Source organism: Grampus griseus (genome assembly GCF_964374135.1).
Source record: "Grampus griseus genome assembly, chromosome: 1".
NCBI classification, from domain to species: domain Eukaryota; kingdom Metazoa; phylum Chordata; class Mammalia; order Artiodactyla; family Delphinidae; genus Grampus; species Grampus griseus.
Window position 1 is genome coordinate 457,061 of NC_139017.1, and position 25,998 is coordinate 483,058.

The 25,998-nt window shown below is 60.7% G+C and overlaps 2 protein-coding genes and 1 long non-coding RNA gene across 19 annotated transcripts in view; 1 reads left to right on the plus strand and 2 right to left on the minus strand.

Moving 5' to 3' along the window:
- Positions 1-3,446: 3,446 nt before the first annotated feature.
- SYT2 (synaptotagmin 2) lies at positions 3,447-8,450 on the plus strand. The gene is made up of 7 exons (XM_082679903.1): positions 3,447-4,181; positions 5,054-5,170; positions 5,410-5,577; positions 5,749-5,916; positions 6,712-6,829; positions 7,540-7,673; positions 8,223-8,450. The coding sequence occupies exons 1-7, from the start codon at positions 3,807-3,809 to the stop codon at positions 8,427-8,429; spliced, it is 1,287 nt and encodes a 428-aa protein (XP_082536029.1). The 5' UTR covers positions 3,447-3,806; the 3' UTR covers positions 8,430-8,450.
- On the minus strand, positions 5,360-6,898 carry LOC309838682. Its single transcript, XR_014298378.1, has 3 exons — positions 6,774-6,898; positions 5,758-5,892; positions 5,360-5,493 (listed from the first exon to the last, which is right to left on the minus strand). It is a non-coding gene; the product is annotated as an uncharacterized lncRNA (long non-coding RNA).
- Positions 8,451-8,509: 59 nt separating the features above from the next.
- PPP1R12B (protein phosphatase 1 regulatory subunit 12B) overlaps positions 8,510-25,998 on the minus strand; it is a 204,564-nt gene continuing 187,075 nt past the window's right edge. For 4 of the 17 annotated variants that reach the window (XM_082679747.1, XM_082679746.1, XM_082679745.1 and 1 more), the window contains 5 exons: positions 23,360-23,525; positions 11,505-19,578; positions 10,562-10,696; positions 9,788-10,016; positions 8,514-9,614 (listed from right to left, as the gene is read on the minus strand). In XM_082679747.1, the coding sequence (XP_082535873.1) occupies positions 23,391-23,525 (135 nt within the window). In that variant the 3' untranslated portion in view covers positions 8,514-9,614; positions 9,788-10,016; positions 10,562-10,696; positions 11,505-19,578; positions 23,360-23,390. Of the gene's footprint in view, positions 9,615-9,787; positions 10,017-10,561; positions 10,697-11,504; positions 19,579-23,359; positions 23,526-25,998 lie in introns of all 17 variants that reach the window. The other 13 variants (XM_082679759.1, XM_082679741.1, XM_082679758.1 and 10 more) reach the window with 12 other exon arrangements.

Sequence of the window (25,998 nt, forward strand, 5' to 3'; positions counted from 1 at the left end):
GGTGGAGTGCTTGGGTGCAGCCCGACGCAGGAGAGCCGCGTGCTTTGCAGGCTCTCGGCTCAGGTGACTGGTTCGAACCTCAATTCCAGGACTTGTGAGCTAAGTGGCGGGGGCTGCCTAGGCCCTGGGCCTCTGTTTTTGCATCTGTGAAACGGGCTGGTGCGTGAGTCTGGGGAGAAGCGGCTGGTGGCCCTGTGGTTGCTGCTTCACGGTGTTGCTACTGCTGGAAGTGCCCTGGGACTTAAAGGGATTACGACTAATACAGTCTTTTTAAATTTTTATTCTTATTTATTTATTTTTAAACAGGGACTCATATATATATATATATATATATATTTAATTTTATTTATTTTTACCTGCGTTGGGTCTTCGTTGCTGCGTGCGGGCTCTGTCTAGTTGCAGCGAGCGGGGGCTACTCTTCATTGCCGTACGCGGGCTTCTCATTTCAGTGGCTTCTCTTTGTTGCGGAGCACGGGCTCTAGGCGCACGGACTTCAGTAGTTGTGGCTCGCGGGCTTAGTTGCTCCGCGGCGTGTGGGATCTTCCTGGACCAGGGCTCGAATCTGTGTCCCCTGCGTTGGCAGGCGGATTCTTAACCACTGCGCCACCAGGGAAGTCCCAGCTAATACAGTCTTTTTTCTAAAATTAATTTTTATTGGAGTAGAGCTGATGTACAGTGTTGTGTTAGTCTCTGCTGTACAGCGGAGTGGATCTGTTATACACAGTCCACCCTTTTCAGATTCTTCTCCTGTATAGGTCGTTACAGAGTATCGAGCAGAGTTCCCTGTGCTGTACAGCAGGTTATTATTAGTTATCTATTCTATATATAGTAGCGTGTATATATCAATCACAACCTCCCAATTCATCCCACCCCCCTCCCACCCTATTAGCCATAAGTTCGTTTGCTACATTTGTGACTCTATTTCTGTTCTGTAAATATGTTCATTTGTACCATTTCGTAAGAGTCCACATATAAGTGATATCATATGATACTTGTCTTTCTCTGGCTTCACTCAGTATGACAATCTCTAGGTCCATCCACGTTGCTGTGAATGGCATTATTTTGGTTTTTTATGGCTGAGTAATATTCCATTGTATATATGTACCACATCTTCTTTATCCATTCATCTGTTGATGGACATTTAGGTTGCTTCCATGTCTTGGCTATTGTAAAGAATGCTGCAGTGAACATTGGGGTGCAGGTATCATTTCAAATTATGATTTTCTCCAGGTATATGCCCAGTAGTGGGATTGCTGGGTCATATGGTAGTTCTATTTTTAGTTTTTTAAGGAACCTCCACACTGTTCTCCATAGTGGCTGTATCAATTGACATTCCCACCAGCAGTGTAGGAGGGTTCCCTTCTCTCAACACCCCCTCCAGCATTATGGTTTGTAGATTTTTTGATGATGGCCATTCTGACCTGTGTGAGGTGATAGCTCATTGTAGTTTTGATTTGCATTTCTCTAATAATTAGTGATGTTGAGCATCTTTTCATGTGTTTGTTGGCCATCTGTATGCCTTTGCAGAAATGTCTATTTAGATCTTAACCCCATTTTTTGATTGGGTTATTTGTTTTTTTGATATTGAGCTGCATGAGCTGTTTGTATATTTTGGAGATTAATCCCTTGTTGGTTGCTTCATTTGCAAATATTTTCTCCCATTCTCTGGATTGTCTTTTTGTTTTGTTTATGGTTTCCTTTGCTGTGCAAAAGCTTTAAAGTTTAATTAGGTCCCATTTTTATTTTCATTCCTCTAGGAGGTGGATCAAAAAAAATATTGCTGCGATTTATGTCAAAGAGTGTTCTGCCTATGTTTTCTGCCGAGAGTTTTAAGGTACCCAGTCTTACATTTAGGTCTTTAATCCATTTTGAGTTTATTTTTGTGTATGGTGTTAGAGAATGTTCTAATTTCATTCTTTTAAGTGTAGCTGTCCAGTTTTCCCAGCACCACTTATTGAAGAGACTGTCTTTTCTCCTTGCCTCCTTTGTCATAGATTTATTTACCACAGGTGTGTGGGTTTATTTCTGGGTTCTCTATTCTGTTCCATTGATCTGTATTTCTGTTTTTGTGCCAGTACCATACTGTCTTGATTACTGTAGCTTTGTAGTATAGTCTGAAGTAAGGGAGCCTGATTCCTCCAGCTCTGTTTTTCTTTCTCAAGATTGCTTTGGCTATTTGGGGTCTTTTGTGTTTCCATACAAATTGTGAAATTTTTTGTTCTATTTCTGTGAACAGTGCTATTGGTAATTTGACTGGGATTGCATTGAATCTGTAGATTGCTTTGGGTAGTATGGTCATTTTGACAATATTGATTCTTCCCATCCAAGAACATGGTATAACTCTCATCTATTTGTGTCATCTTTGATTTCTTTCATCAGTGTCTTACAGTTTTCTGAGTGCAGATCTTTTGCCTCCCTAGGTAGGTTTATTCCTAGGTATTTTATTCTTTTTGATGCTGTGGTAAGTAGGATTGTCTCCTTGATTTCTCTTCCTGATCTTTCATTGTTAGTATATAGGAATGCAAGAGATTTCTGTGTATTCGTTTTGTACCCTGCTACTTTACCAAATTCATCGAGCTCTAGTCGTTTTCTGGTTGCATCGTTAGGGTTTTCTATGTATAGTATCATGTCATCTGCAGACAAGGACAGTTTTACTGCTTCTTTCCCAATTTGTATTCCTTTTATTTCTTTTCCTTCTCTGATTGCCGTGGCTAGGACTTCCAAAACTATGTTGAATAATAGTGGCGAGAGTGGACATCCTTGTCTTGTTCCTGATCTTAAAAGAAATGCTTTAATTTTTTCACCATTGAGAATGATGTTTGCTGTGGGTTTGTTGTAATGGCCTTTATTCATAAACAACAGTCTTTAGCTTTTGGAAGAGCCTCTCCTGGCCCGTGGGCAGAGCCGTCTGCACTCGGGCCCGTGGGATGCTCATCCTATCCCCTTCACCCATAGCCGTCCCTCTGCCACCATGAGGAACATCTTCAAGAGGAACCAGGAGCCCATGGTGGCTCCCACCACCACCACCACCACCATGCCTGCTGAGCCCCTGGACAACTCCACCGAGAGTGGAGGCGCCAGGGAGGGCAAGGGGGACCTGTTTGCCACGTTGAAGGACCGATTCTTCAATGAGATGGTCAAGCTCCCTCGTGAGTATCGATCTGTATGCAGCTTGGGGGCGAGGGTGGGGGGGTGCACCATGGGGGTGTGACAGCTGCGATCTTTCCTAATGTTTGGACTCGAGGCTGGATTATTTGGGGATCCCCTTCAGGAATGGGGGGTAGTGTGGTCTGGCACTAATGAAGGGAACAAGGGGGTTTATGTGCCCTACCCTCCAGGGGGGATAAACGTTCTTATACTTAGAAATCTGTCAAAAGATGGAACCAAAAGAAGATAGATAAAAAATTATGAAACAGAAATCACTATTCAAGTTTTCCAGTCATACTTTAAAACTACTTTATTTTGCAAGATAGATAGAAAATAAAACCCCCTACTGCTTCCTGGATTTCTGGTAAAGGCTGTGGGGAGAAACCCGAGGTCCGGATTCGGGGAGCAGCCCCACTGGTGGGAGGCGGTGCTTCAGCACCTCGGAGAGCAGCCCCGGCCGGCCCGCGGCCCGCCCTCCCCGCACTTCCCCAAACCCGCGGGCCCTCCGAGCCCGGCCTCCTGGAGCAGGCTCAGCCCTCTCAGGACTGCGCCTGAGGGCCGGGCCTTCCTACCCCACCGGGGTCTGATGAGGACCCTCCCATCCTTCGTGTAAGCCGCAGTTCCAAGGGTCAAAGTCGTTAGATCTCAGCAGAGCCCAGATGGGGGCCCCGTGGTATGCGCCTGGCTGCTGTCCCTGTCACAGGCTGTCCCCGCTGGGGCGGCAGAAAGGGGAGGGCACCGAAGTATGCAACTTAACGTGGGTTTACAACGCGGGGTGCGGCAGCAGGGCCGGGCCCCGACCCAGCTTTCTATCCCTGAGGGGTCAGGGCTGCCCGAGCGCCGCTGACCCCATCTCCCTGTGGGCAGTGCCCCCCTGGGCGCTGGGCGCCATCGCGGTGCTCCTGGGCCTTCTGCTCCTCGCCTGCTGCTTCTGCATCTGCAAGAAGTGCTGCTGGAAGAAGAAGAAGAACAAGAAGGAGAAGGGCAAGGGCGCCAAGAACGCCATGAACATGAAGGACATGAAGGGTGGCCAGGTAGGCGGGGCCGGGTGACCAGAGGCCCCTCGATGCTCTCCAGGTGGGAAGAGCTCGCTCAGGTCAGCAGGGACTGTCCCTGACTGACCCGAAAGGAGGCCGTTGGGACAAAATGCTGGGAAGAGAGACCCCCCGCCCACCAGGAAGCCACCATCGTGTGACCCGGTTTCCCACCGGCAGGGCTGCTGGACCATGTCCTCATTGTGGGGCCCTGTGGGTCCGTCTCTCGTCCACAAGGACGTGGCTCTTCTCCCCATCTTTCAGGGAGCAGCCTGGAAGACGCCCTGATGTACCTGTGTCTCCTTTTAAGTTTGCAGAGGCCCCGGGCGCCTCACTTTCCCCATGTTTGTTCTGGGAGGAATTTCTTGCTCAAGGAATCAGTGTGGAGGGAGGAAGGAGGGCTGATCTCAGGAGGTCAGCCAGGGGCCGTGGCCTTTGAGTTTGTGCGTGCACGTGCACACGTGTGTGAGAGCGTGTGTGAGCACGCACGTGGACGTGCGTATGCGTGTGAGCCTGGGGGGGCCCCGGCCCTGCCATGCGGCTGGTCTGAGCTGCAGGATTTTCTTACCACTCTCTCCCTTCTCCTCCCACCTGTGGACTCGCCTGGCCTGGACGCCCGGCCTGCACGCCTGGTACGTGCTGCCCACGTGGTGGCCTGAGCTGGGGGCGGGGCGGGGGTCACAGGGAGGCTCCGCCACTCAAGAAGCCGCGTGGCATCTGGGCCGTGCTGGCCCCGCAGGGACAGGGCCGGGCTGGGGGCTGAGGGGAAGCGGGGCCCGACGGAGCCCCTCCAGCTCTGGGTTGGGGTCTGCACGGGGGCAGGCACCCCGCCTTTTCTCCCTTGACCCTCCCTCCCCTCCTCAGCCCCCCAGGACGATGACGACGCCGAGACGGGCCTGACGGAGGGCGAGGGCGAGGGTGAGGCCGAGGAGCCGGAGAACCTGGGGAAGCTGCAGTTCTCCCTGGACTACGACTTCCAGGCCAACCAGGTGTGCGGGGCGGGGGCGGCCCCCAGGGCTCCACGGGGCGGGCACCCCGGCTGTAGGGAAGAAGGGCTGTGCTACCCGCCGTCCACGTGCCGCCCTCCTCGGGCAGACCAGTCACCTCGCGGCGACCGTCTCCCCCGTGTTACTCCGATTCCCCGGGGAGGGAGATGGAGGCCGACTTCCTGTCCGGCACCCACCTGCCCGCCCCCTCGGGGCTGACCCGGCGCCCACTCACTCCACAGCTCACCGTGGGCGTCCTGCAGGCCGCGGAGCTGCCCGCCCTGGACATGGGCGGCACCTCGGACCCTTATGTCAAGGTCTTCCTCCTTCCAGACAAGAAGAAGAAATATGAGACCAAAGTCCATCGGAAGACGCTGAACCCCGCCTTCAATGAGACTTTCACCTTCAAGGTGACAGGCTGGCCCGCTGCGGACCTTCCCCTGGTCCTGGGCTGTGGCTGAGGCCCAGAACCAGCTCGGCCTGGACCCGAGCCCGGGTGTCCGCAGACTTGGCAGGTGTCCTGCAGGGCCCCCAGAGGCCCCGAGCTGCCCTGACCCCTCCATCCTGCCTGTGCCCTGCAGGTGCCCTACCAGGAGCTGGGGGGCAAGACCCTGGTGATGGCCATCTACGACTTTGACCGCTTCTCCAAACACGACATCATCGGGGAGGTGAAGGTGCCCATGAACACCGTGGACCTGGGGCAGCCCATCGAGGAGTGGAGGGACCTGCAGGGCGGAGAGAAGGAGGAGGTGAGGGCAGGAGAGCTTGGCGGGTCCGCCCCACGCCCCCGGCTCTGTCTGCGGACGAGGGGGCACCTCAGGGGGACAGGACGCGTCACTCGTGTTTCTTCCGCAGCTTTGGGCCCACTTAGGGCCGGCGACCCACCTGGGGACCACATTCACCCACAGGGAGAGCCCACATTGTTCTAGAGGATTCTCAGCAAGGGGGGGCCTGTCTTCCTAGAAACTGCCACAGCACGCACGCACTCATTCGCCACATATTTATTGAGCACCTACTGTGTACCAAAGCCCCCATTTAGCCCCCATCCCTTCCCAGCACCAGCCGGGCGTGTTGGCCGAGTCCATGCAGTTCGCCCGGAGGAAGGGTCAGCACCCTGACCGGGCTGTGGGTGAGGCGGCCAGCCTGGGTCCCGAGGCCCGCCTCTGAGAAGCCTCGACTGTGCCGTGGCGCCGGCCGAGCTCTCGGGCCCAGGAGCCCCCTCTTGCTAGTCACGAGGTCCTTGCCCTGTGACGCTAACACAAGGAAAGGGATGCCGAGGGCTTGGAGGACCGCAGCTCGCTCTGCAAGTGGGATGGCTGTGATCAGGAAGGGGGGCTCCCCGCATCCCCTCTTCGTCCCCCTCCACCACCTGCCAGGCTGGGGAGGGGCCCCGGCAAACCCCACGCCGCCAGCAGCCTGTCCTCGGCACTGCAGTGTCCACCTGTCACGGCCAGGGCTGTGCCACCCCTGGCCGAGGCCCCGAGGGGGTCAGCTGTGCTGGACACAGGCGCTGCTGCGCTGACCGCGTCCCCTTCCCCCGACAGCCGGAGAAGCTGGGTGACATCTGCACCTCGTTGCGCTACGTGCCTACGGCTGGGAAGCTCACCGTCTGCATCCTGGAGGCCAAGAACCTCAAGAAGATGGACGTGGGTGGCCTTTCAGGTGTGTGCGTGGCTTCTGGCCGCCATCGGGGGCACCTGCCAGCCGGTCGCGGCCCAGAGCCCTCGACCTGGATAGCAGGCCTCAGATGCGCAGGACACACAGGCTGTCTGAGCGGCTTTGGGTCCTCAGGGCAGGACGGGGCGGGGAGCCCCGCTGAGAGCTGCCTTTCTGCTGCTCTCCCTGTGGGCTCTGGAGGGAAGGGGTCAGGGACGTCACCCCCAGGTGAGGCAGGGACAGGGAGGGCAGGCGGTGGGAGGGCTCGGCCTTACGCGGGCCCTTCTACCGGGGGCGGGGGAGATGGGGGTGGCCCTGCCTTGGAAGGGGCTCTGGGCGGGGCTGGGGGGTGCAACTGCCCGGCCTCCTGAACTGCTCAGGTTCCCGCCAGCCCAGCTCTGTCCCTGAGCCCCCGTGTGACCTCGGGCAGACGGGTGCCCTTCTCTGGGCCTCGTTGCTCATTGACGAGGTCGGGATGATGGGATGGGGTGGGTCGCTGACGTGCCCCCTGCCCAGGACGGACACCACCAAGTGGCCCCCTGGCTCCTCACTGAGCGCCGGCCCGTCCCAGCAGAGCCCCGAGCCCCAGGCGGCCACAGCCATGGCGGGTCCCAGAGGTGAAGCCTCTGGCCGCCCTGGCCCGGAAGCTGGCTCTGCCGTCCCTGGGCTGGCGGGCCGGGCGCGTGCTCAGGGCCTCGCCGGCTGCCTCCGCACAGACCCCTACGTGAAGATCCACCTGATGCAGAATGGCAAGAGGCTCAAGAAGAAGAAGACGACAGTGAAGAAGAAGACCCTGAACCCGTACTTCAACGAGTCCTTCAGCTTCGAGATCCCCTTCGAGCAGATCCAGGTGCTGGGCTGGCAGGGGTGGACGTGGGGCGGGTGGCCTCCCCCACTGACTGCTACAGACGGCCGGCCGGCCATGCCCGGCACTTCCCAGCCCGCCCCTTTTCTGGGGAGGTGAGCGGGAGCTGCTCACAGACACCTCCTTTTGGCCGCGAGGTGGTGGCAGGGCGTGTGTGTGGAGAGGCTGCAGCCGCTGAGGCGGTGGACGCCCACCTGCCCCTGCTGCCCCTCCACCCCCCAGTCCAGGTCACTTCCTCCGTGAAGCCTGCCCTAACTCACCAGCCGGACGTCACTCCCTCTGAGGTCCCGAGGTGCCTCCTGCTGGCCTCTCGGGTGTGACCTTTGTCACCTTGCGAGGATGCGTCTGCCCTTCTGCTCCCAGGCGCTCAGCACGCTGCCGGGGGCCTGTGTTCAGTCGTTGGTAGAAGCGAAGAATGCGTCAGAGGCACGGGCCCCACCTCTGTGTGCCTGCCCGCCCAGTTAGAGCTGGGGAGGGAGGGGCCGGCCGCCGGGCCCTTCTCCTGCCCACTGCCCTTCCCTTTGCCCCCTGCAGAAAGTCCAGGTGGTGGTCACCGTGCTGGATTACGACAAGCTGGGCAAGAACGAAGCCATCGGCAAGATCTTCGTGGGCAGCAGCGCCACGGGCACGGAGCTGCGGCACTGGTCCGACATGCTGGCCAACCCCCGCCGGCCCATCGCCCAGTGGCACTCACTGAAGCCCGAGGAGGAGGTGGACGCGCTGCTGGGCAAGAACAAGTAGGGGCCGCGGCCAGAGCCGCTGCTGCCTCAACTGGGCAGCCCTCGAGGCGTCCCTGCCCACCCGTGTGCGGCCGTGCCCTCGCTCCTCTGCCCTCGTCCTCTTTCTAAAGACCCCCTCCCTCCAACGGCGGCTGAGGAGGGCCCCTCGGAGGTGAGAGAAGCCTGGCCCGTCGTCGCCCCGGGAGCTTCCTCGCTGCATGCCCGCCACCCTCCTCCTCCAAAGCTCCGCCCAGCCCTTACCCCGAGGGAGGCTCTCTCGGCAGAAAGTGGTGGCATTTTCTGTTTTCTGAGCGTTCCGGACCAACGCAATGGCAGCACCTCCTGACTCCTGACGGAAGGCAGCCAGCGGCCAGGGATCCGTGCGTGTGTGCGCATCCCCTGTGCTCGTGAAGGGCCGCGGACAGGGTGCCTTGTGGGAGCAGAGGGCTTAGAACCCTGCTCAGACTGGGGAACTCCCACGCTGTGTGGGAGTGGCTGTTTGTTTGTTTGGGAGGCGAGACGGGGAGACTGGACTGTGCAGAGCCAGGACCAAAGCCCGGTGCCGGCGTGGACCTCCTCCTGCTGCCGGGGGCTTCCCGGGACACCACAGACCTGAGCTATAGGCTAGACTGGCTGGACTTGAACGGGGACTGTCCATCCCGCGACCTCACCTTGCTGACGGGTGATGTCAAACCGCAAAGAAACAGAAGACCCGCTTCCCAGAAAGGCCAAAATGAAACTGCCGGGCCTTTGCCCTTGCGGTGGGAGACCCAGGTGTCGGCTCCCTTTCTAGGACGGAAGCCAGCAGTCACTGGCATCTCTTCCCCTCCCGCCTGTGCTTCTCCCTTAATCAAAGTGGAGCTGCGCTGTCTGAAGACACGGTATCCGTTCAGGGCCAGAGGGCTTGAAAAGGAAGGTTTACAGGTTCTTAGCTCCCCTGAGGCCCAGGTAAGGAGGGGAGGGTAGTGGACAGCTAGCTGAGTTTTCCCAGGGGTCCTGCGGGGAGGCCCCGCCCAGCACTCCCGAGGGACTTGCTGTGAATCCCGAGGAGCAGGGCGGCCATTCCGAGCGGTGGCGGAGGACGTGGGCCGGGTTCTGCCCCGCGGTCACTGTGCTCGTTCCCCGCTCACCTCGTGTCCCCAGCATCGATAAAAAGCCATATATACGTTAGTCCACTGTGCACCGAGTCTCCTTCCAAACCTGCAGCCTGGGCGAGAGCATGCGGCCCCCCTCAGCCGCCCTCGTCTCTGCAGCTGCAGGCCCCAGCCCTCTCCTCGGCCCAGAACACTCAAGGCTTCCCAGACCCGGAGCTGCGCCTCTTTCCCAGCACCCGTGGCAGCACCTCCCACCCCGTCGAGCCCCCCTGGCGTCTGCGGGCACCTGAGGCAGAGGGACGTCTCTTTCACTGTCAGAAAGGAGCAGGCATGTGTTCCTGCCCGGCTGCGTTTCCTGGCCGGGCAGGTGGTGAGAAGCCGTCTCCTCCAGGAGCAGCAGCTGGGCAGTGGGGCTCAGGCTTGCCCGTGGCCCTTGGTCCTCAGGAAGTCATTCTTCACTTGATGCCGAGAAGCTGGGACCTGACGAAGACTGTGGGCTGGTCCTAGGGCCCGGGCTGTAGGACAAGAGTGAGGCTTCAGGCCCGGGGGACCACAGGGGGCTGTCCCGGCCTGGATGCCCCCCTGCAGAGCTATGGGATCTGGTGCTTCCTCGGGGCCCCCTCCCCCCAGCCTCCCCCGGGGCCCACAGAGCTGACTTCTCACCCTCCACCTTCACTCTCCCGCCCCTTCCCGACCACCTTCCACCATCTGGGATTCTCGTCCACCCTCCTGAGCCCAGGACTCGCCTCTCTCCCGGCGGGAAGGGGAGAGGCTCCGCAGCACGTCTGCTGCTCTGGGGCTCCTGGGCCCGGAGACGCGGCTGGATTACGGCTCTGGGCCCACCTCGAGTGGGTAGCCTCAGGGGCAGGGAGGTTGAGTGTGGGCACCAGTGCGGAGCCAAGGGGACGCGGGAGGGGAGCAGTGTGCTCCTGGGTTCTGGCCGGTCCTGGCTGGGCCCCTGCCTCAGAGGAGCCGTCTGAGCAGAAGGCATCTACCGGGCCCACAAACTAGGTGGGGAAACAACACTGGTCCCAAGTGTCCTGCACCTGAGGGTCCTTACCCAGTCCACAGAGCACCTTCACTGCCACCAGGCTCGTTTCTGGCGTGTCGGCATCCTGCCCTGAGTGGGCCAGAACTAAGGTTGGCTACGAGGGGTTCTGGAGGCCTCCAGGCTGTGCGTTTTCACTCCCAAAGTCTATTGCAGAGAGGAAAGTAGAAGAGGCGATTTTTACAAAGGGACTGAAACCATGAAAAACGAAACCCGGTGCCACCCAGAAAATGGAGGTGAGGCCAGAAAGCTCTGTTTCCTCCTTCTCCTTGAATAATCATTCCAGAGTGGAACCAACTCCGCCAGGGCTCTGGGCACGTTTCCGGACTTTGGCCGCGCAAGCTGAGGGCTGGGGGAAGCTGGGGGAAGCCCCCGATGATGAGCGACCGGTGCCGGGCCGGATGGGAAGTGACGTTCCGGGTCGCTCGGCTGGGGGAAGGGACAGCAGGGATGCACGCAGCCTCAGGCCTGGTCTTTTTACTTCCCAGGAACCATATGTAGCTTGTGCTTCTAGAATCGGTTTGAGATGGTCTTGCTGGCCCAGGGCTTCAGTGAGGGGTGGGGGTGGGGGTGGGGTCGCTGCAGGTCCCCCACTAGCCCTGCAGTGGGAGGTGGTGGGTGAGCGAACTGGGGGGGCCGCCCCTGGGGTTGGGGAGGGAGGGCGTCCCGCCCCCCACGTGTCTGGCTTCTGTTTCCCTCAGCCCCACAGAGACGCTGTCCCTGGGTCTCCCTCCACTCCATCCCCCTTCCTGCCTCAGAGCCCTGGTTCTGCCCTGGGTGGTGGCAGACAGGGGAGGGTCCCCAGGCCTGATCGTGGTGACCCTCAGCCCCCCAACATGGTTGCCAGATTTGGCGAATAAAAATGCAGGGCACCAAGTTAAATTTGAATTTCAGATAAACAACCAATAATTTCAAAGTGTAAGTCAGTCCCTCCTAGGCGCTGTTTGGGACTCACCCGAAACTCAGGCTGCCCCGCCGTCCATGCTCTGTCTGGCAGGCCAGTCCTGCGACCACTGCTGCCTCGCTCTCACCCCGAGCCTCGGGGCAGGGACAGGTCACCAGGATTCTACCCATTCTTTGAGCTGCAATACTGGGAAGGGGGACACTGTGACTTGAAGACACAAGAACATATTTTTTAAGCGACAACAAGAACCTTCTGAAGCCATTTGAGCCTCACGGAGAGGGTGGTCACCTGTGAACACGACCCCAGTCTCATCCCACCAAGATGCATGTCTCAACTCTGTGTAAATAACCGCATGGCAATGCTGAGTGCCCCCAGCCCCGTTTTACACAACTTGAACTGCTCCTTCGACTCTGTGTGTAAAGTCCTTCCCCTCGCCCTCCCGGCCCCCCTGCCCTGCCACGCGCCGGGGGGGAGTTGGCCTCTGGCCCAAGTCTGACCAGGGGACCGTAGGCAGAGCTGACCCTCGGCGCCCTGCGTCCAGCCCTGTGCCCTGTGTGTGTGTGTGTGGTGTGCCCCCTCCTCCCACTCTCTGAATTCACTGAAAAGCCATACAGGGGCCCCTGCGGGGCCATCCTCCCAGGGCTCCCCTCAGGACACTCGTGAAGGGCTCACCCATCGTCACCTCTGCTCCCAGCCCCACGTTGCGAGGACGGATGGTGTCCAGGTCTCCCAGTGGGGCCCCAGCAGATGCCCCCGCTGGCCCGGCTCCCTCACCTGGTGTTGCGGTCCGACTCCACGTGGGGGGGTGGATGGGCCATGGGGGTACCCCGTGCAGGCGACGAGGGTTCTCAGGAGCTGTTGGTGGCCGGGTCTGTGGTCAGGTCCCCGATGCCGCCCGGGTGGACAACCAGCCCTGCTCACGTGACACTGGGGGCTTGGGGGGCCAAGGGTGGCAGTGGGGAGGGACCCTGGGGGCTGGAGAGCACAGTAGGCCAAGCTCCCCCGCATGCTCTCTCCTGCGGCTGGGCGGCTCTGGCTACGAGGGACCCTCGCCAGCGCCCCGGCCCAGCCCCGGCCAGGTGTCCCATGGGAGGGCGGGAGGTAGAAGGGGGCCCCAGGTCCCGAGCCATCTCGCTGAACCAGGAGGGACAGTAGCCGCAGGCCCCGGTGCAGAGGAACGCCACGCACGGGAGCGACCCCTCCGGCCAGCCCTGATGGGAGGAGGGGGAAATGCAGGGGGTCTGACAGGAGCGCCGCCGAGGCCGCAGGTGGGCAGGCGGGCCCTGTGCGCTACGAGCCAGGCCCCTTGTGCTGGGGGGGTGGCGGGAGCCGGGGGTGCATAGGGCCCCCCTCAGCCATCGGGACCCCAGGACCCCTTCCGAGAAGCCAGACGTTCTGCCCTGGCGCTTCCTCTCCGAGGGCGGGATCCGCTGCTTCTGAAATCCTGGGGTCTGAAGACTGCAAGAGCATGGCGGGCAGGCCCCAGGCCCCCTGGCACGCGCAGCCCCACCAGGACCCCTGCCTTCGCCGTCCCAGGAAGGACCCATGTCCAGCACCCACCCCCCCGCCCCGTGGACTCTGTTCTTGTCTCATCTCTTGTCAACATGTTCTTTTGTAATAAGCGGCATCTCCTTATTAAAGGAATGAGCTGAAAGCACGCTGGGGGCGGTCTCTGGTGGTTCCTGCTGGGCTGGGGAGCAGGAGCCGCCCCAGGGTCCGCGCGGGGGGTGAGGCTGGGGACACGGCTCTTCCCTCGGGGGCTGGAGGAACCAGAAGGCCAGGCCAGGTCCGGCTGGGCGGTGGGCACGTGGGCCCTCAGGGCAGCTGCTGGGGTGGACTAGACCCCTGGCTCCCCACTGCCAGCAGAGCCGGGCTCGGGGCGCGGCCACCGTCTGGCCCTGGGGTGGGGTCAGAGGAGGGACAGTTCCTACAAGCCCTCGGTTAGCTCACCGCAGCCGACTTCTTCAGACGTCTGTGACTCCTGAGGCCGAGGACGGGGCTTCAGGATTTTCTGGAAAGAGACGGTAGGGCAGCACCGCCCCCAGACCTGGAAGGGTGACCCGTCCTCACTGCCATCTGGGGGCCGTCTCCGCAGGGAGGCCCCCGCAGCCCCTCTGCCGCAGGTGGAGCGGGGCGTCCGGCTCAGGGCCAAGCTCCAGGGACGAGAAGGCAGAGCCTGTAAGGTTGGCCTGGCAGAGGCTGGGAATGAGGGGGGCAAGGCCAGCTCAGCACGAGGGCTGGGGAGTCTTCAGGAGGGAAGGGCCGGGCCTCACCACCTCCAGGCGATGCCCAGTCTCCGCTGACTGCCCGGGCCCAGCGGGCACCCAGAGAAGCCCTCACTCCAGACCTGATCCTTTGCCTCCGATTTGGGCCGCAGGCCAGCAGCCGGGTGGCCGCAGGGGAGAAGACGCCTCCCTCCCTCACCTCCGCGACCTCCAGCTCGGTGACGGGGCCTCCGCTGGGTGTGAATGGGTCTGAGCAAACCAGATGGGGTGCACTAGGACGGACGAAGGGCCCGACCCTGGCCCCCCTGCCAGCGGCCGAGCACCTTAGCCTCCAGTGACCCCCACCAGCTGCCTTTAGAGTTCGGAGCCATGGAGCGGTTCCGGCTGCCCTGAACCGAGCGGTGGCCCTGCAGAGACAGTGCTGCACAGAGCAGCGGGCAGAGACCCCGGGAACCCAAGGAAGCCACCTTCTCAGGGCCCCGGCCGCCCGGGGTGAGAGCACCAGTGCCCACCCCCGAGGCTGGGAGCCCCCCAGGCTCCTCCTTGGCCCCTGTGGCCGTCCCTGGGACAGAGGCCCCCAGTGGCAAGGATGGTGACATGAAACTACCACAGGCTGGCCCTATGTAAGGTTCTATAAACCCCATTTCCTAAACTGTGGAGACAGTCACAAAGTTAAAACACAATTTACTTATTTATAAATACTGTTGTGTTTACAGGCATCGTGTAGATGTGGATATTATTATTCCCAAACTTTCAAACACAGAATACTTAATAATACTATATAATAATCAGTAAAACAAGATCATTCATCTCAGAGTTGAAAGGCCACTCAGAATTGCATAAAAATACATTCAGCTCACAAAGCGCATCTGGGTCCCTCCCTAAACCCCTATCCCCACCACGTGTATTTACAACGGAGCCGACTTCAAACGGTCCCTCTGGTGCTTTCTTGGAGGGGAAGTCAGGTGGGGGTAAGGTGAACAGAGACAAAATGCTACCCCTGGAATGGGGGTGTGGAGACCCCAGGGAGGGTCTCACAGCTCTTTCCACCGATCAAGACAGAGGCAGAGGGAACGGAGGGGGACGAGGGGGGACCACGGCGCTGCAGCCTGAGTCAGACTCCCCCATGGCGGGACATGGGGACACAGTCTCACCCTCCCCCACCTGGGGGCCAGCCTGACAGCAGTCCCAGCCTTTCAGGGGTGCAAGGGGACCCCCACCCCTGTGGCCCACCTCCTGCTGTCTTGGCTTGAGCCCCTCGCCTTTCCCTCCGAGCCCCCTCCCCAGAAGAGCGCGGTATGGAGAGAGGACGCAGGTCAGGCTCAGAGGCCAGCCTAGCACCCCACGTCCAGGACCTGCCCCCACCCCGAGTCCTGCTTCTGTGAGACCATCGAGGCTTCAACGAGGCCCCCGGGGCCCTGCCTTTCCTGAACCCGCTCCTGCAAGGCAACAGCAGATGAGCCACTGTCCCAGACGCACCGACACTGCCTGGTGCCCTCCTGAGGACTCACTCAGTCTCTAGCTGCGCAGACGAGGCCAGGCTGCCCATGGGCCCCGCCCAGGCTAGGGCCAAACCTCACCTTCGAGGGGGAAGTGGCACAGCCAGTCAGCTTTGCAACCGGAAGAGTCGGGGCTGATTCGTGGACAATCTCTCCTCTAAAGCACCACCAGCTCCAAGTGAGAAAAGCAAAAAATTAATGGGGAGGAAGATGAGAGTAGGCGGGAGGGTGAAAGGTGTGTTTATTTTGCAAAGACAGGAGCGTCGTGAGGTCACCTTAAAGGGCCACCCAGGAAAAGTTTACTGGGAGCATTAGGGGAAAATCTGGAGAAGTAACAGAAAAGGTCACTCTGGCAGATTCCCAGTCCCAAATGATAAGCAGATTAATTGGAGAAGCAGCTCAGAGAGAAGCCCTCTGGGGAATGGAGGGGGGAAGCAAAAGATATGAGTTAACAGAGTAACACACTTGGATGAAACTGGGTGATGAGACTGCATTTGAAATCTCCATGTAGCAAACACGCATGTGCACACAGGCTAGAAGCAAGAGTGACCCCCAAAGCTCGAAACCTCCTAAGGCAGCGTCAGGCCAACCCTCAGCCGTGTCTGTCTCTACATGTGCTTCCCAAGGAGGGGCTCCCAGGACCCCTCCTCAACCTGACGTCCGACCACGACCCTCACAGGAGCGGCTGCATCGCCTGCTACGCGGCCACCGGCCGGTCCAGATTCTCCCGAGCCCACCTCACCCCCAAGCAGCTGTGACGACGACGGTTCCCGGGGCCGCAGTGCAGCTGACCTACTGCCCAATCTAATCAGAGCACAAGCGATCGGCGGCCATCCTTGACACAGTCTACACACCCATCGGGGGGCCGAGCAAAGCTGAGGGAGGCGGGCCCCAGACCCTGGCCCTCCCCCTCCTCCCCGGGGGCTGCTCGGTCCTGCAGCCCTGCTCAGGGGAGGGACCTCGGCTTGCGACAGCCCCACAAAACTAAAGGCTGGGGTTTCCTCGAGGAAGGCCCTCTGGTGCTTAAGGCAGAGCTGAGACTGAGTGGCCGGTAGGGAGAAACACAGCGGGTCTGCCGTCTGGACGCCAGGAGCCGGGCCCCTCCCATGAGAACCACTCATCCAGAGGCCGTGTTTCCACCCCCGCGGGTTTGCATATTCTCACCAGGCCATCAGGAGGGACGGCCACTACCCTCCAGACTGAATTCACTTTCCCACCTTGACACACTCTTAAACCATCTGAATGAGAAGAAAAGAATTTTTGAAGTTAGAGCAAAAACTCTGAGCGAGAAATGTTCTGGTCTCCCTAGGAATCAACAAACCACAGACTCTCAAGCCAAGAAGGGGTCCTGAGGACCACCGACCCAGCCCCCTTTCACAGACGGCCGCACGGCGGGTCAGGACAGGCGCTGGCCCTGGGCCCCGACGCCCGGTCCTTTCAGCAGCCTCGTTCTGCCGCCACAGCTGCCTTCCTACAAGGTCAGGAGACACACCCTCCGAGGTGCTGAAACCTGCCTTAAAACTCAGTAATGGGGACCACGCTCTGTACTTGTAACTGGGCCACGACAGGGGCAGGACCACCTATGACCGCTGGCCGCCACGTCCAGAGTCAGGGGTGGTGCTGGAGGCCAGGACGCCAGCGCTCACCCAGTGGATGGAACCAGGGGCCCACTCCCTACTGGCCCAGCTGCTGAGTCCCCGAGGTTTTCCCTTCAGAGGCACACGGTGGCCTGGAAGCTGGGAAGCCCCTCTGTCTGTGTCCGTCTGGGTGGGAGAGGCCTGCTCCAGGGCCAGAAACCTGGAGACGGAGACGAGCTGCTCCCCTCCACGCTGGCAGTTCACACACACCTTGGTGGGGTCCACAGGCTTGGAAGTGAGATTCCAGCTGCCTTTTGCCCCGAGTGGCGCTAACATGCACACGATTTGCTCAGCGCAGGGAAGCAGAGGAGCTGACGCCCTGCAAGTGGGCCGAGGAGACAGGCCAGGGCGCGTCCTTCCTTCAGACCCTTCCAAGGCCCAGCCTGGGGCCTCAGGCACGAGGGGGAGAAGCAGTGAGGCTTCAGCCAGAGACTCAGACGCTCAGAGGCTGGTTGTCACTCCCAGAAGTGCGGCCTGTCCAGAAAACGGCTGGCCAAGGCCGACGAGGCCCTCCCCCAGCGCTGACCACCCGTCCAGGCACCGCGGTGACAGGGCGCAACCCCAGAGGTAGCGAGGGGGCCCCTGACCATCACCTCGCGGACCAGCACAGCCTGGAAAGAGACCAGATTCAGAGTCTGTCTCACAGACTTAGTTGCATAAGAGAGAGAGCGCCTGAGATCACGGGCTGGTCCACACCACGGGCTCTAGCCACAGAGCCTGGCTTCCTGAGTGGAGAGGCCTGACACAGAAGGGCTGGAGGGAGGCGCGGGACACAGCCCGACCGGGTTCCGAGAGCCGCCCGCGCCCCCGAAAGGCACAGACGGAGCGGAGGGCGTGCTGCGGCCCCTCTGCCTGGTCTGCCTGATGCAAGAGAGTCCAGGTGACGTCCTAATAATTCAGTTTCCTTTTCCAGTCCTGGCCCAGCACCCAGGGTGTGCCGGAGAGACAGGGTCAAGGCCAAGGCCTCGTGCCTGCTCCCCTCCCCCAGAACAAAGGAAACGCTACAGTGGAAGATATGAAACTTCACTCTCAGCATCCCCCCCACGCAACACCCCCAGCCCCGACGACACAAATCACCCCCGCCCAGGCGTCGCTCCTCGCAGGAAATGGCCGGACATGGAAGGTTTTGCACACTCTGAGAAAGGCGTTTTGCCCCAGGAGACAAAGCTCCTATCCCGAACTGGGACCTTGATCATGGCTCTGGGTTAAAGAGCATGTGACATTTCTGAGGGCCATGGAAGGCGCTGGAAAGAAAGAGAAACTAGACAGAGGTAGCGTATGTTGAGAACGGACCGCTACACACTAAATGTCTCCGGCAACCCCAAAGCGACCTGCACACTCAAACCAGCCGAGGGATAAAGCGCCTACAAAAAGCAAACACTTAAGTGTTAATACTGGGGCATCATCAAGAACTCATGACCCAATTCTGTGCTGAACCCAGGGAGCCACCTGTCCAGGTTTTCGTCCAGAGAAGGACAGCCAAGACGCGGCAGGTGGGAAAAGCAGGGCACGTGGGGACCGACTTCCAGGCCCAGGGCAGCGTCAGCACCTCGGGGGTCCCCAGCCACAGGTACAGCAGGGCTGTCACGTTACAGGGGGACCCTCAGGAAGACCTCAACTCTCATCCAAGCCGCCCAGCTTTCGAGCGATCAAGGCGCAGCCGCCAGAGGCTCCCTGACGGCGGGGTGGGGTCCCTGGGACACAGCCTTGGCCACCGGGTCTCGCCACTCCGAGTCCAGACTCGTTCCTCCTGCTGGCTTCCGAGCAAACAATCGTCTCTCCCCTGGACACGCCCCAGATGCCATCAAGCCCACCACGCTCACAGCACAAGGCATGAGTGGGGGGCCTCAGACGCCCCCACGCCTCCTCACAGCGGCGCCACTTCTCTTCAGGAGAGGAGACCAGGTCAAAGGGAGGTGGGGCAGGCGGGTGTTCTAGCAGAGAAACGCTGCGTGGGGAGGACGGTGGGGAGCTGAGCCCGGCCTGGCCGGGGAGAGGCCGGCGGTACCACTGCCCGGGCACAGCGCTGGGGTCGGTGCTCTGTCCCAGCGCCCACCTCCCGGGGCATGCGCCGCGGGGCGGACGGAGGAAGGAAAGTAAAAGGGCAGAAAGGGAAGAGGCAAGCCCGGTCACCTGAGCCCTGGGGAGAGGGCCAGACACGGAGGGAACGGGCGTTAAGACCAGTCAGGTGCCACTGGGTTGCTGGTAGAAAAAATTCCACCACCACCGGCGGGAGTTAGAGAAAAGTCAGTTCCTGAGAGGCAAGGACAAGCAGGGGCCCCAACGTGGAGTCACTGTCAACTTGGATCTAGTGGCGGCAGCTCCAGAGGCCTCCCCATGTGTGTCCCACATCAGAGCGCATGGTGGTGGCAGCAGGGCTGGGGCCTGGACCAAGTGCTACGTGGACCAGAGGCCCGGCAGCCGGAGGCCGGGTCCACGGCTGGCCTGGCGACCCCCAGGCCTCCACCAGACGGCTCTAACGGTTGAGGGATCGCAGTCGCGCTTTGATGAAAACTGTCTGAACCCCAGCGGCGGGGGCCGGAGGAGGGGACACGGAGGGTGCAGAGGCGGCAACTGGACGACAGCCAGAGAAAGGTCCTCGTGGCTCCTCTTGGCCGGAGGGCGCCGGCGGGGGGAGAGGCGGGGCCAGCGCCGTCCCGGGAAGCCAGCGCCTGGCCTACTTGGACAGCTTGCTGATGACCCTGATGAGGGCGCCGTTCTCGTCCTTCAGCCTCTGGTTGTCGGATTTCAGTTCTGTCAGGACCTGCCGGCGGAAGGGAAAGGCGAGTCAGTCTGGCTGGTGACGGGGACCAAGTGCCCTTCTTCCTGCTCACGGGCTGGTGACGGTACCGCGCGGGGCCACAGTCCCCCCGCGCACACAGCAGGAACAGCCCCTTCCCCGCGTGCCACCCTCTCCTTCTCCTGAACCAGTAACTATTCCAGGGTTTCCTCCCCGGAACTCACCTCTGGTTCAGAGAAACCAGGGCAGCGCCATGTGTGCTGGGGACACAGGGAAGGGTCAGAAGAGGTGATGGGGTGAAGGGAAGGAAGGCGGGAACGCGTGGTGGGGGGCACAGCTCGGCTTTCCCGTCACACCCCCAAGACGACTTAGGGTCTTGCTTCTGGTGCCGTGTGCCGGAACCCACTGAGGTCCCCGCTGGCCGTAGCACATGTGTCCACAGTCAACCCCCAACACCCAGGAGCCCTAACCTAACCTAACCATCTCCCACAGCAGAGCCCTAACACCCAGCCCCCCAACACCCAGGAGCCCGAGCATGCCCTCAGGGGGCTGGGGCTCTGCTGTGGGAGATGGGGGTGGAGACGTCTGTTCTCCCAGCCCGGCCTCCCCGGACCGTCACACTGTGTCGCGCAACTCGCGAAGCGAGGGAGCAGCGGCCCCGAGCCCAGGCTGGGCAAGTGTGGGGTGTCTGACAGCCCCGACGGGTCCCGATGAGGGCACGGCTGGTGTGCGAGCCCTGCTGGCGGCAAGAGAGAGTCAGGTCAGAGGGAAAGTGCTTCTTCACTGTGAAGGCGACAAAAATCCACACCCACATTTGTCTGGGGCGAGTGTCCTCTGGTCAGTCATTCAAACCTACAGGCCCCTCCATGTTCCCAGGGCTACTTCCAGTTCTGGCTCTGCTGTTAGCACCCAGGGGTCAGTCAGATCCCCATAAAGAAAGGAACCGTTCCCTCAGCCTCTCACGGAAGATGCAGGTTAAGTCGCAGAGGGAGACCTAACCTCGTGTGCACAGACCACAGACACACGAGGCACTGGTATGGAGGGAACAGAACATCGGAGCACCAGGACGGCCTCAGGGTCTGTGACGCAGCCATCCTCAGGTCCACAGACGAGGGCCCGAGTCCAGCATCACTAGCGCAGCACGGCACAGCTCCTCACTGACTGCAGAGCTCACCCCTTCCCCGCAGACGCGGTCGCGGGCCGGAAGCCGCGACCGTCATCCGTGAGCTGTGCCGCTTGCGGCACGCCGCTCTCCTCTCTGGCTTTCCATTTTGTACCTAAAGAAGCCATCCCCGCCCTCGTCCCTCACAAAGAGGGGCTCCGTGGGGGCCACAGCTGTGACAGCATGCAGTTAGAGGGCGTTAATCCAGGAAATACCAGAGCAGGTCTGTCCTCTGACCTCTGACCTGACACCGTCGGAGCCTGGCCGGCCTCCCTCTTCTGCCTCCACCCCTTGGCCTCAACTGCCCAGACACTCAAGCCAAGAGGCTCGCAGCAGCCCGCGGGCGTGGCCTCCCTCCTCTTCCCCTGCCACGTGCCCTCCCAGGGCACCCCGGGGCCGGCAGCCTGGGCGCCAGCAAGACTCTCAGGCCGTGTTCCCACGACGGGAGCCCCGGGTGGGAAGAAGCTCTACATGGGGACAGGCCGTGTGTCACCGCTGGCAGCTCGTCAGGTTGGATCTGAACCGCTCCCCTTTAAAAGCATGTACAAACGCACCCTCGAGCCTTGGAGATTTATGTCCCCATTGAGACTCAACTCTTTGGGAAAAACTTGGCCAAGGCACTTTCCCAGCTGCCCGAGCTCCCGCGGCCAGCTCCAGGGAGCGCCAGGAAGGAAGAGAGGGGCGCGGAGGAAGCGTGAGGAAGGCGGGCTCAGGAGGGAGAGGAGGCGGCGGAGGGGGTTCTTGGAGCCGCATGTGAGCACGGGCCAATTACGCACGGACACCCGTGGAGGCGCCGTGCACGACGAGCTTGCGCAGCTTCCCCGCTTCTAAGTGCCCGGTTTGCCGCAGTCTGACAGGAAGGACAAAGAGAACGAAGCAGCTCCTCTCCAACGTCACCTCTTCCAACCTTGGGTGAGGAGCGTGCGGCGCGGGGTCCCGACGCTGCAGCGGCCCCAGGGGGAGGCCGGCCCTCCCGAGCGCCCGTCGGTGGGGACGGCAGCTCCTCCTGGAAGGGGCTGGGTGGCGAAGGCCCAGGTCCAAAGCCGCGTGGTCTCTGAGCAACGCCCACCTCTCAAGGGCCCACAGACACGGCGACGCGCACACAACGGCCCGGCTCCGGGAAGACGGCGCTTGTGGATGCTGGAACCTGACCCCACGGAATCCCCACGCGCCTTCTGTGGGTTTCTCCGTGACCCGGGCGGGCCTCTCTGCGTGGCCCTGCTGAGGAGTCGGCACTGAGGGGCCGCAGGCTGCCCCCTCGCCCCACGCCAGGGCTGCCAGGCGGTGGGTGCGCAGCCGGCCCGGAGCCTGATGTCCTTGGCCTGCCCGCCCCGTACCCTCCAAGTGACCTCGGGCAAGTTACTTCTTCTGTGACTTGGTTTTTCCCATAGGAAAAGTGACTGTTATGGGGAATAAATGAGAAAGGGCGAGTACAGGGCTCAGCACAGGCCCTCAGACGACAGCCGCCTCCAGGGTCACCAGCCCTCCTGATCTCACGCTCTCCCCACCAGGAGGAAACCGAGAAAACCGGGCCATCTTCCGGGGGCCCCGTCCGCCCCAGGTCAAAGCTGGCTCATCTCCTGGCGTGAAGCTTGGCCCTGACGTGCTGTCACGAGGAGGGCCGGCAGGCTGCTCGGGGCCGCGGGCCACCTCCCTCTCAAGTTTCTGTGTCACAGCGTCTCCAGCAGGATATCCGCTCCACCCGACAGTAATTCGGGTGCTTCAGATCTAGTGGGTACTAGTTGCCAGCTACTGACCCCGAAGACACAGCAAACGGGCACAAAGAAGAACAGGCCTGGGTCAGGACTAACTGGATTGTTGCTACAAATTAAAAACTCATATCAGAGAGTGAGACCGCTCAGCAGTGAGGACCCCTCACGCCGCCGCGGTGAGAAAACGAGCCACATCTGCGAGCCTGTCTGCAGACCCACATCCAGGGACAGGCGTCAAGTGCAGAAGATGCATTTTCTGGTTCTCCGGTGAAGACGAGCCCCCGCTCCCCTGCCGCCTCCTCGGCAAGCCCCCTGCTGGCAGTGGGGCTGGGGGTTTGGCCGTGGGAGGGCACATCCCCAGGCCCAGATCTGTGACAAGGAGGAGGGCAACACCCACCAAGAAGGGAGAGGGATGGAAAGACCCAGCAGGGGGTGGACGGAGCGGGGCTGGGTCAGTGCCCCCCCAGCGCTCGTTCTTGTCAGGTCCTGGGGCCGCGGTTCTCAGCCCAGCTGCACAACAGAACCAGCAGGGGAGCTCTGAACAGACACCCGGGCCTTTGCCTCTGAGGGGTGTCTGGCACAAATGTGCTCAATGTGCGGCCCCTGCCCTTGGTCACCGTCACCCCAGGCGCAACCCGACTGCTCCAGGGACTAGGTTGCACTTGGACTGCTGTTGATCGAGACCCTGACCTCCCCCCAGAAACGTGTGCGCGTCCACACACAAGTAGGCGTGGACCCGTCTGGCTGAGTGACCTGCGCTCCGTCTCTAGGGGAAGAGTCTCACCAAACCAACGGCAGCCCAGGCCAGGCCCCGGCCCTGGGTCGCCCCGGCCCATGCCGCCTCTGCAGACCACCGACCTTCACAGGAACCCGCGTGCAGGCTCTGGGGGCCGAGCGCAGAGCCCGGGACCAACAACAAGAGGGAACGTGCCTGGAGTGGAGGAGGGGAGGAGGGGGCAGGCCTAGAGCCCCTGGGGGTCCGAGCCCTCGATGGCCTCCGAGAGTCTGGCCACAACCCGGGTCAGGGCCCTGTTCTCGGCCTGCAGCTGCTCGTTCATCTGCTTCAAGGTCTGAATCTGTTTTAGCTGGTGGAGGTTCTGCAGAGAGTGAGACACGAGGGACAGACAAGCAGACAGAGACAAGACGGACCAGAGGAGAGAAAAGTGGGACAAAGAAATCACGTTGACATTTTGTTGACGTTTTGTTTTTGCTTTTAGTTCGCATGCAAGAAGGGAAAGGAGAGAGGCCAGAGGAATGGGGGGGGGGGGCGCGGCCCAGGGCGCCCGGAGCTTCTCCCAAGTCCAGCTGCTGCCCTGCTCTCCGCTCCTCTCCTCCGCCCCCCCATACTTGGCCCCCTACTCCCACTTGTTTTCTTTCTGTGTCTTTCTATTACCTCATTTATTTCTCATTTAAAAAAATGGAACGAGGCAAAGAAGAGAGGGCCTGTTGTTGAAGTGTTTTCTGTGGGAGGCGCACCTACAGAAGACCCTCTACCTTTCCTGGAAGTATCATCGCCAGGCCTCCTCTGCTGCCCGGACGCCTGTTCCAGGATCAAGAACTGCCCACCTGCCCCCACCTGCTCCGGGAGGGTATGCACCAGGGAACCCATGGCAGATTATACTGTCTCTGCCCGGGTCACAGAGAGGCTGGGAGCTACTTAAAGCTGCCACAGACAGCCTCCTGCGTGGAATCACAGCTCTGCACAAAGGTGGAGGGCATCGTGTCCAACGAAAATGGACCGGTGACCGATACCCTTGCCAGTCCAGCTGTTAGCATGTGTTGCAAATGGAACAGAACAACCCGCCCAAAGCCATGCTTCCCAATCCCCGTGTCCCACGAAGGATCTAAAGCCGTATCCAGGCCTGCTTCCTGTCACTAGTCCTTCCTAAGAGTTCTCTGACCCTGAAGCTGAGGCCACAAGCTCTGGGAGAGAGAACGGTCTTGTCATGCGAACGGGGCTTCACAGACAGAGATGACAATTCTGTGGGCTGTGGTGACTACAGACAGGTCGCCGGGCACCAGAGGAAGTCTCTCCTGCCCACGTGGACAGGAAGGACAGAAATGAAAGATGGGAGGAGTTATAGCTGTTTGGGAGTGAAAGAAGCAAGAAAATGAAAGGCAGCATGAAGATGAAAACAGTGAAAAGGAAAAACAAGCAGAGACAAACGGCTGCATCTCTTTCCCCACAGAGGCAGCATCGCCACCGTGGGAAAAGGGAGGGTAGCCACACAGTTCTGAGCAGCCTGCAGCGGCCGGGAGAGGACAGAGAAGGTCGTGGGGCAGCCTGCGGGACCAAATTTAAGAACCAATGGAGAGTCCCTGACTCTCACCCTTCTTTGGGTCGACACTGGACCGAAGCTTTCAAGGCAGTCACGGTCCTTACGTGAAGCGGTCCTTGCCTCCTGGTAATTAACGTTAAACTAGGAGGACGATTCCGGTGAACTTGTGCACAGGCAGGCAGAGGGGGAAGAATGTGGCCATAAAGGCAGGAAGCTGCCGTGGGAGCGAGGCTGAGAACAAGGCGTGGTGGGGAGGCGGTGGGAGGGCACAGAGCAGGGTGGCCGGGCAGGCTGCCAGGGCAAGGAGATTGAAAAATCCGAGAGCAATCTCATCTCAATCTCCTCCCATGCGCGGGCCTGGGGCAAGGGGAGGAGGCGCCATGGGAAAGCTCTCCGCCCGACGCAGGCATGCTGACCCGCACGCCTGGCGGAGGCTGGGACGCGACCCCGCGCCAGCCCAGCCCGCGTGCGCTTCTCCTGGGGAGAGTCCATAAACACGTACCTTCCCAAGTAAAGACCAGAAAGGCGCAGCCTGTGTCACCACCACGGAGCCCCACACCCCACGCGCGAGCCCACCTTACGGCTCCCGGAGGCGGGGAACAGGCCCGAGTCCCTCTCTGTCCCTGAGCGCCCGGCTCCTCAGGGCTCACTGGAGGCCACAGCCCCTGCTCCCTGTGGGCCACTCCCGGAGGGGCTGAGCATCTGTACAAACTGGACCAGCTCCACTCGCCCTCAGCTCAACCGGACCCGGGTGCGGCCAGCACCTGTGCTGCGGCCGGCTACCGAGTGCCCACGCGTGTCCCCACGACTGCTGTCTGCGTGCAGGGCCCGAGAGCTGACCAAGCATCCCGAGCCTCCTGCAGCCAGCACGCCAGCTTCACGATGCTTGAGCCTGTACGTCTGAAGCCTCTGTCCCCAAAGAGGGTCCAGGTCGGCTGGCGGGCGGCTGGCACGGCCCCCCCAGTCCCTGGGTGGAGCGGGGCTGTCTGCTCACCTGGCCGGGCTTCGAGCTGAGCGAACGTGCTCAGGGCTGAGCCGGCAGGAGCTTCTCCCCCAGGGGTCTGCGACTAGCAATGCAGAACAAGGGCAGCTGACTCATGAAGAAATTTTTTAACTAAAAGAAGATTGGCTTTCAATCAGTATACCTACTGGTATGGGGCCTAGACGGTCATGGCCGGGCTCCGCCTGAATTTGAGGTGGGCCAGCACACGACCCGGGGCTGAGCGGGGCACGAGCTTCCATGTACCTGACCTCCACTGAGGAAAGAAAAGGACTCACGACCTCGTTCATG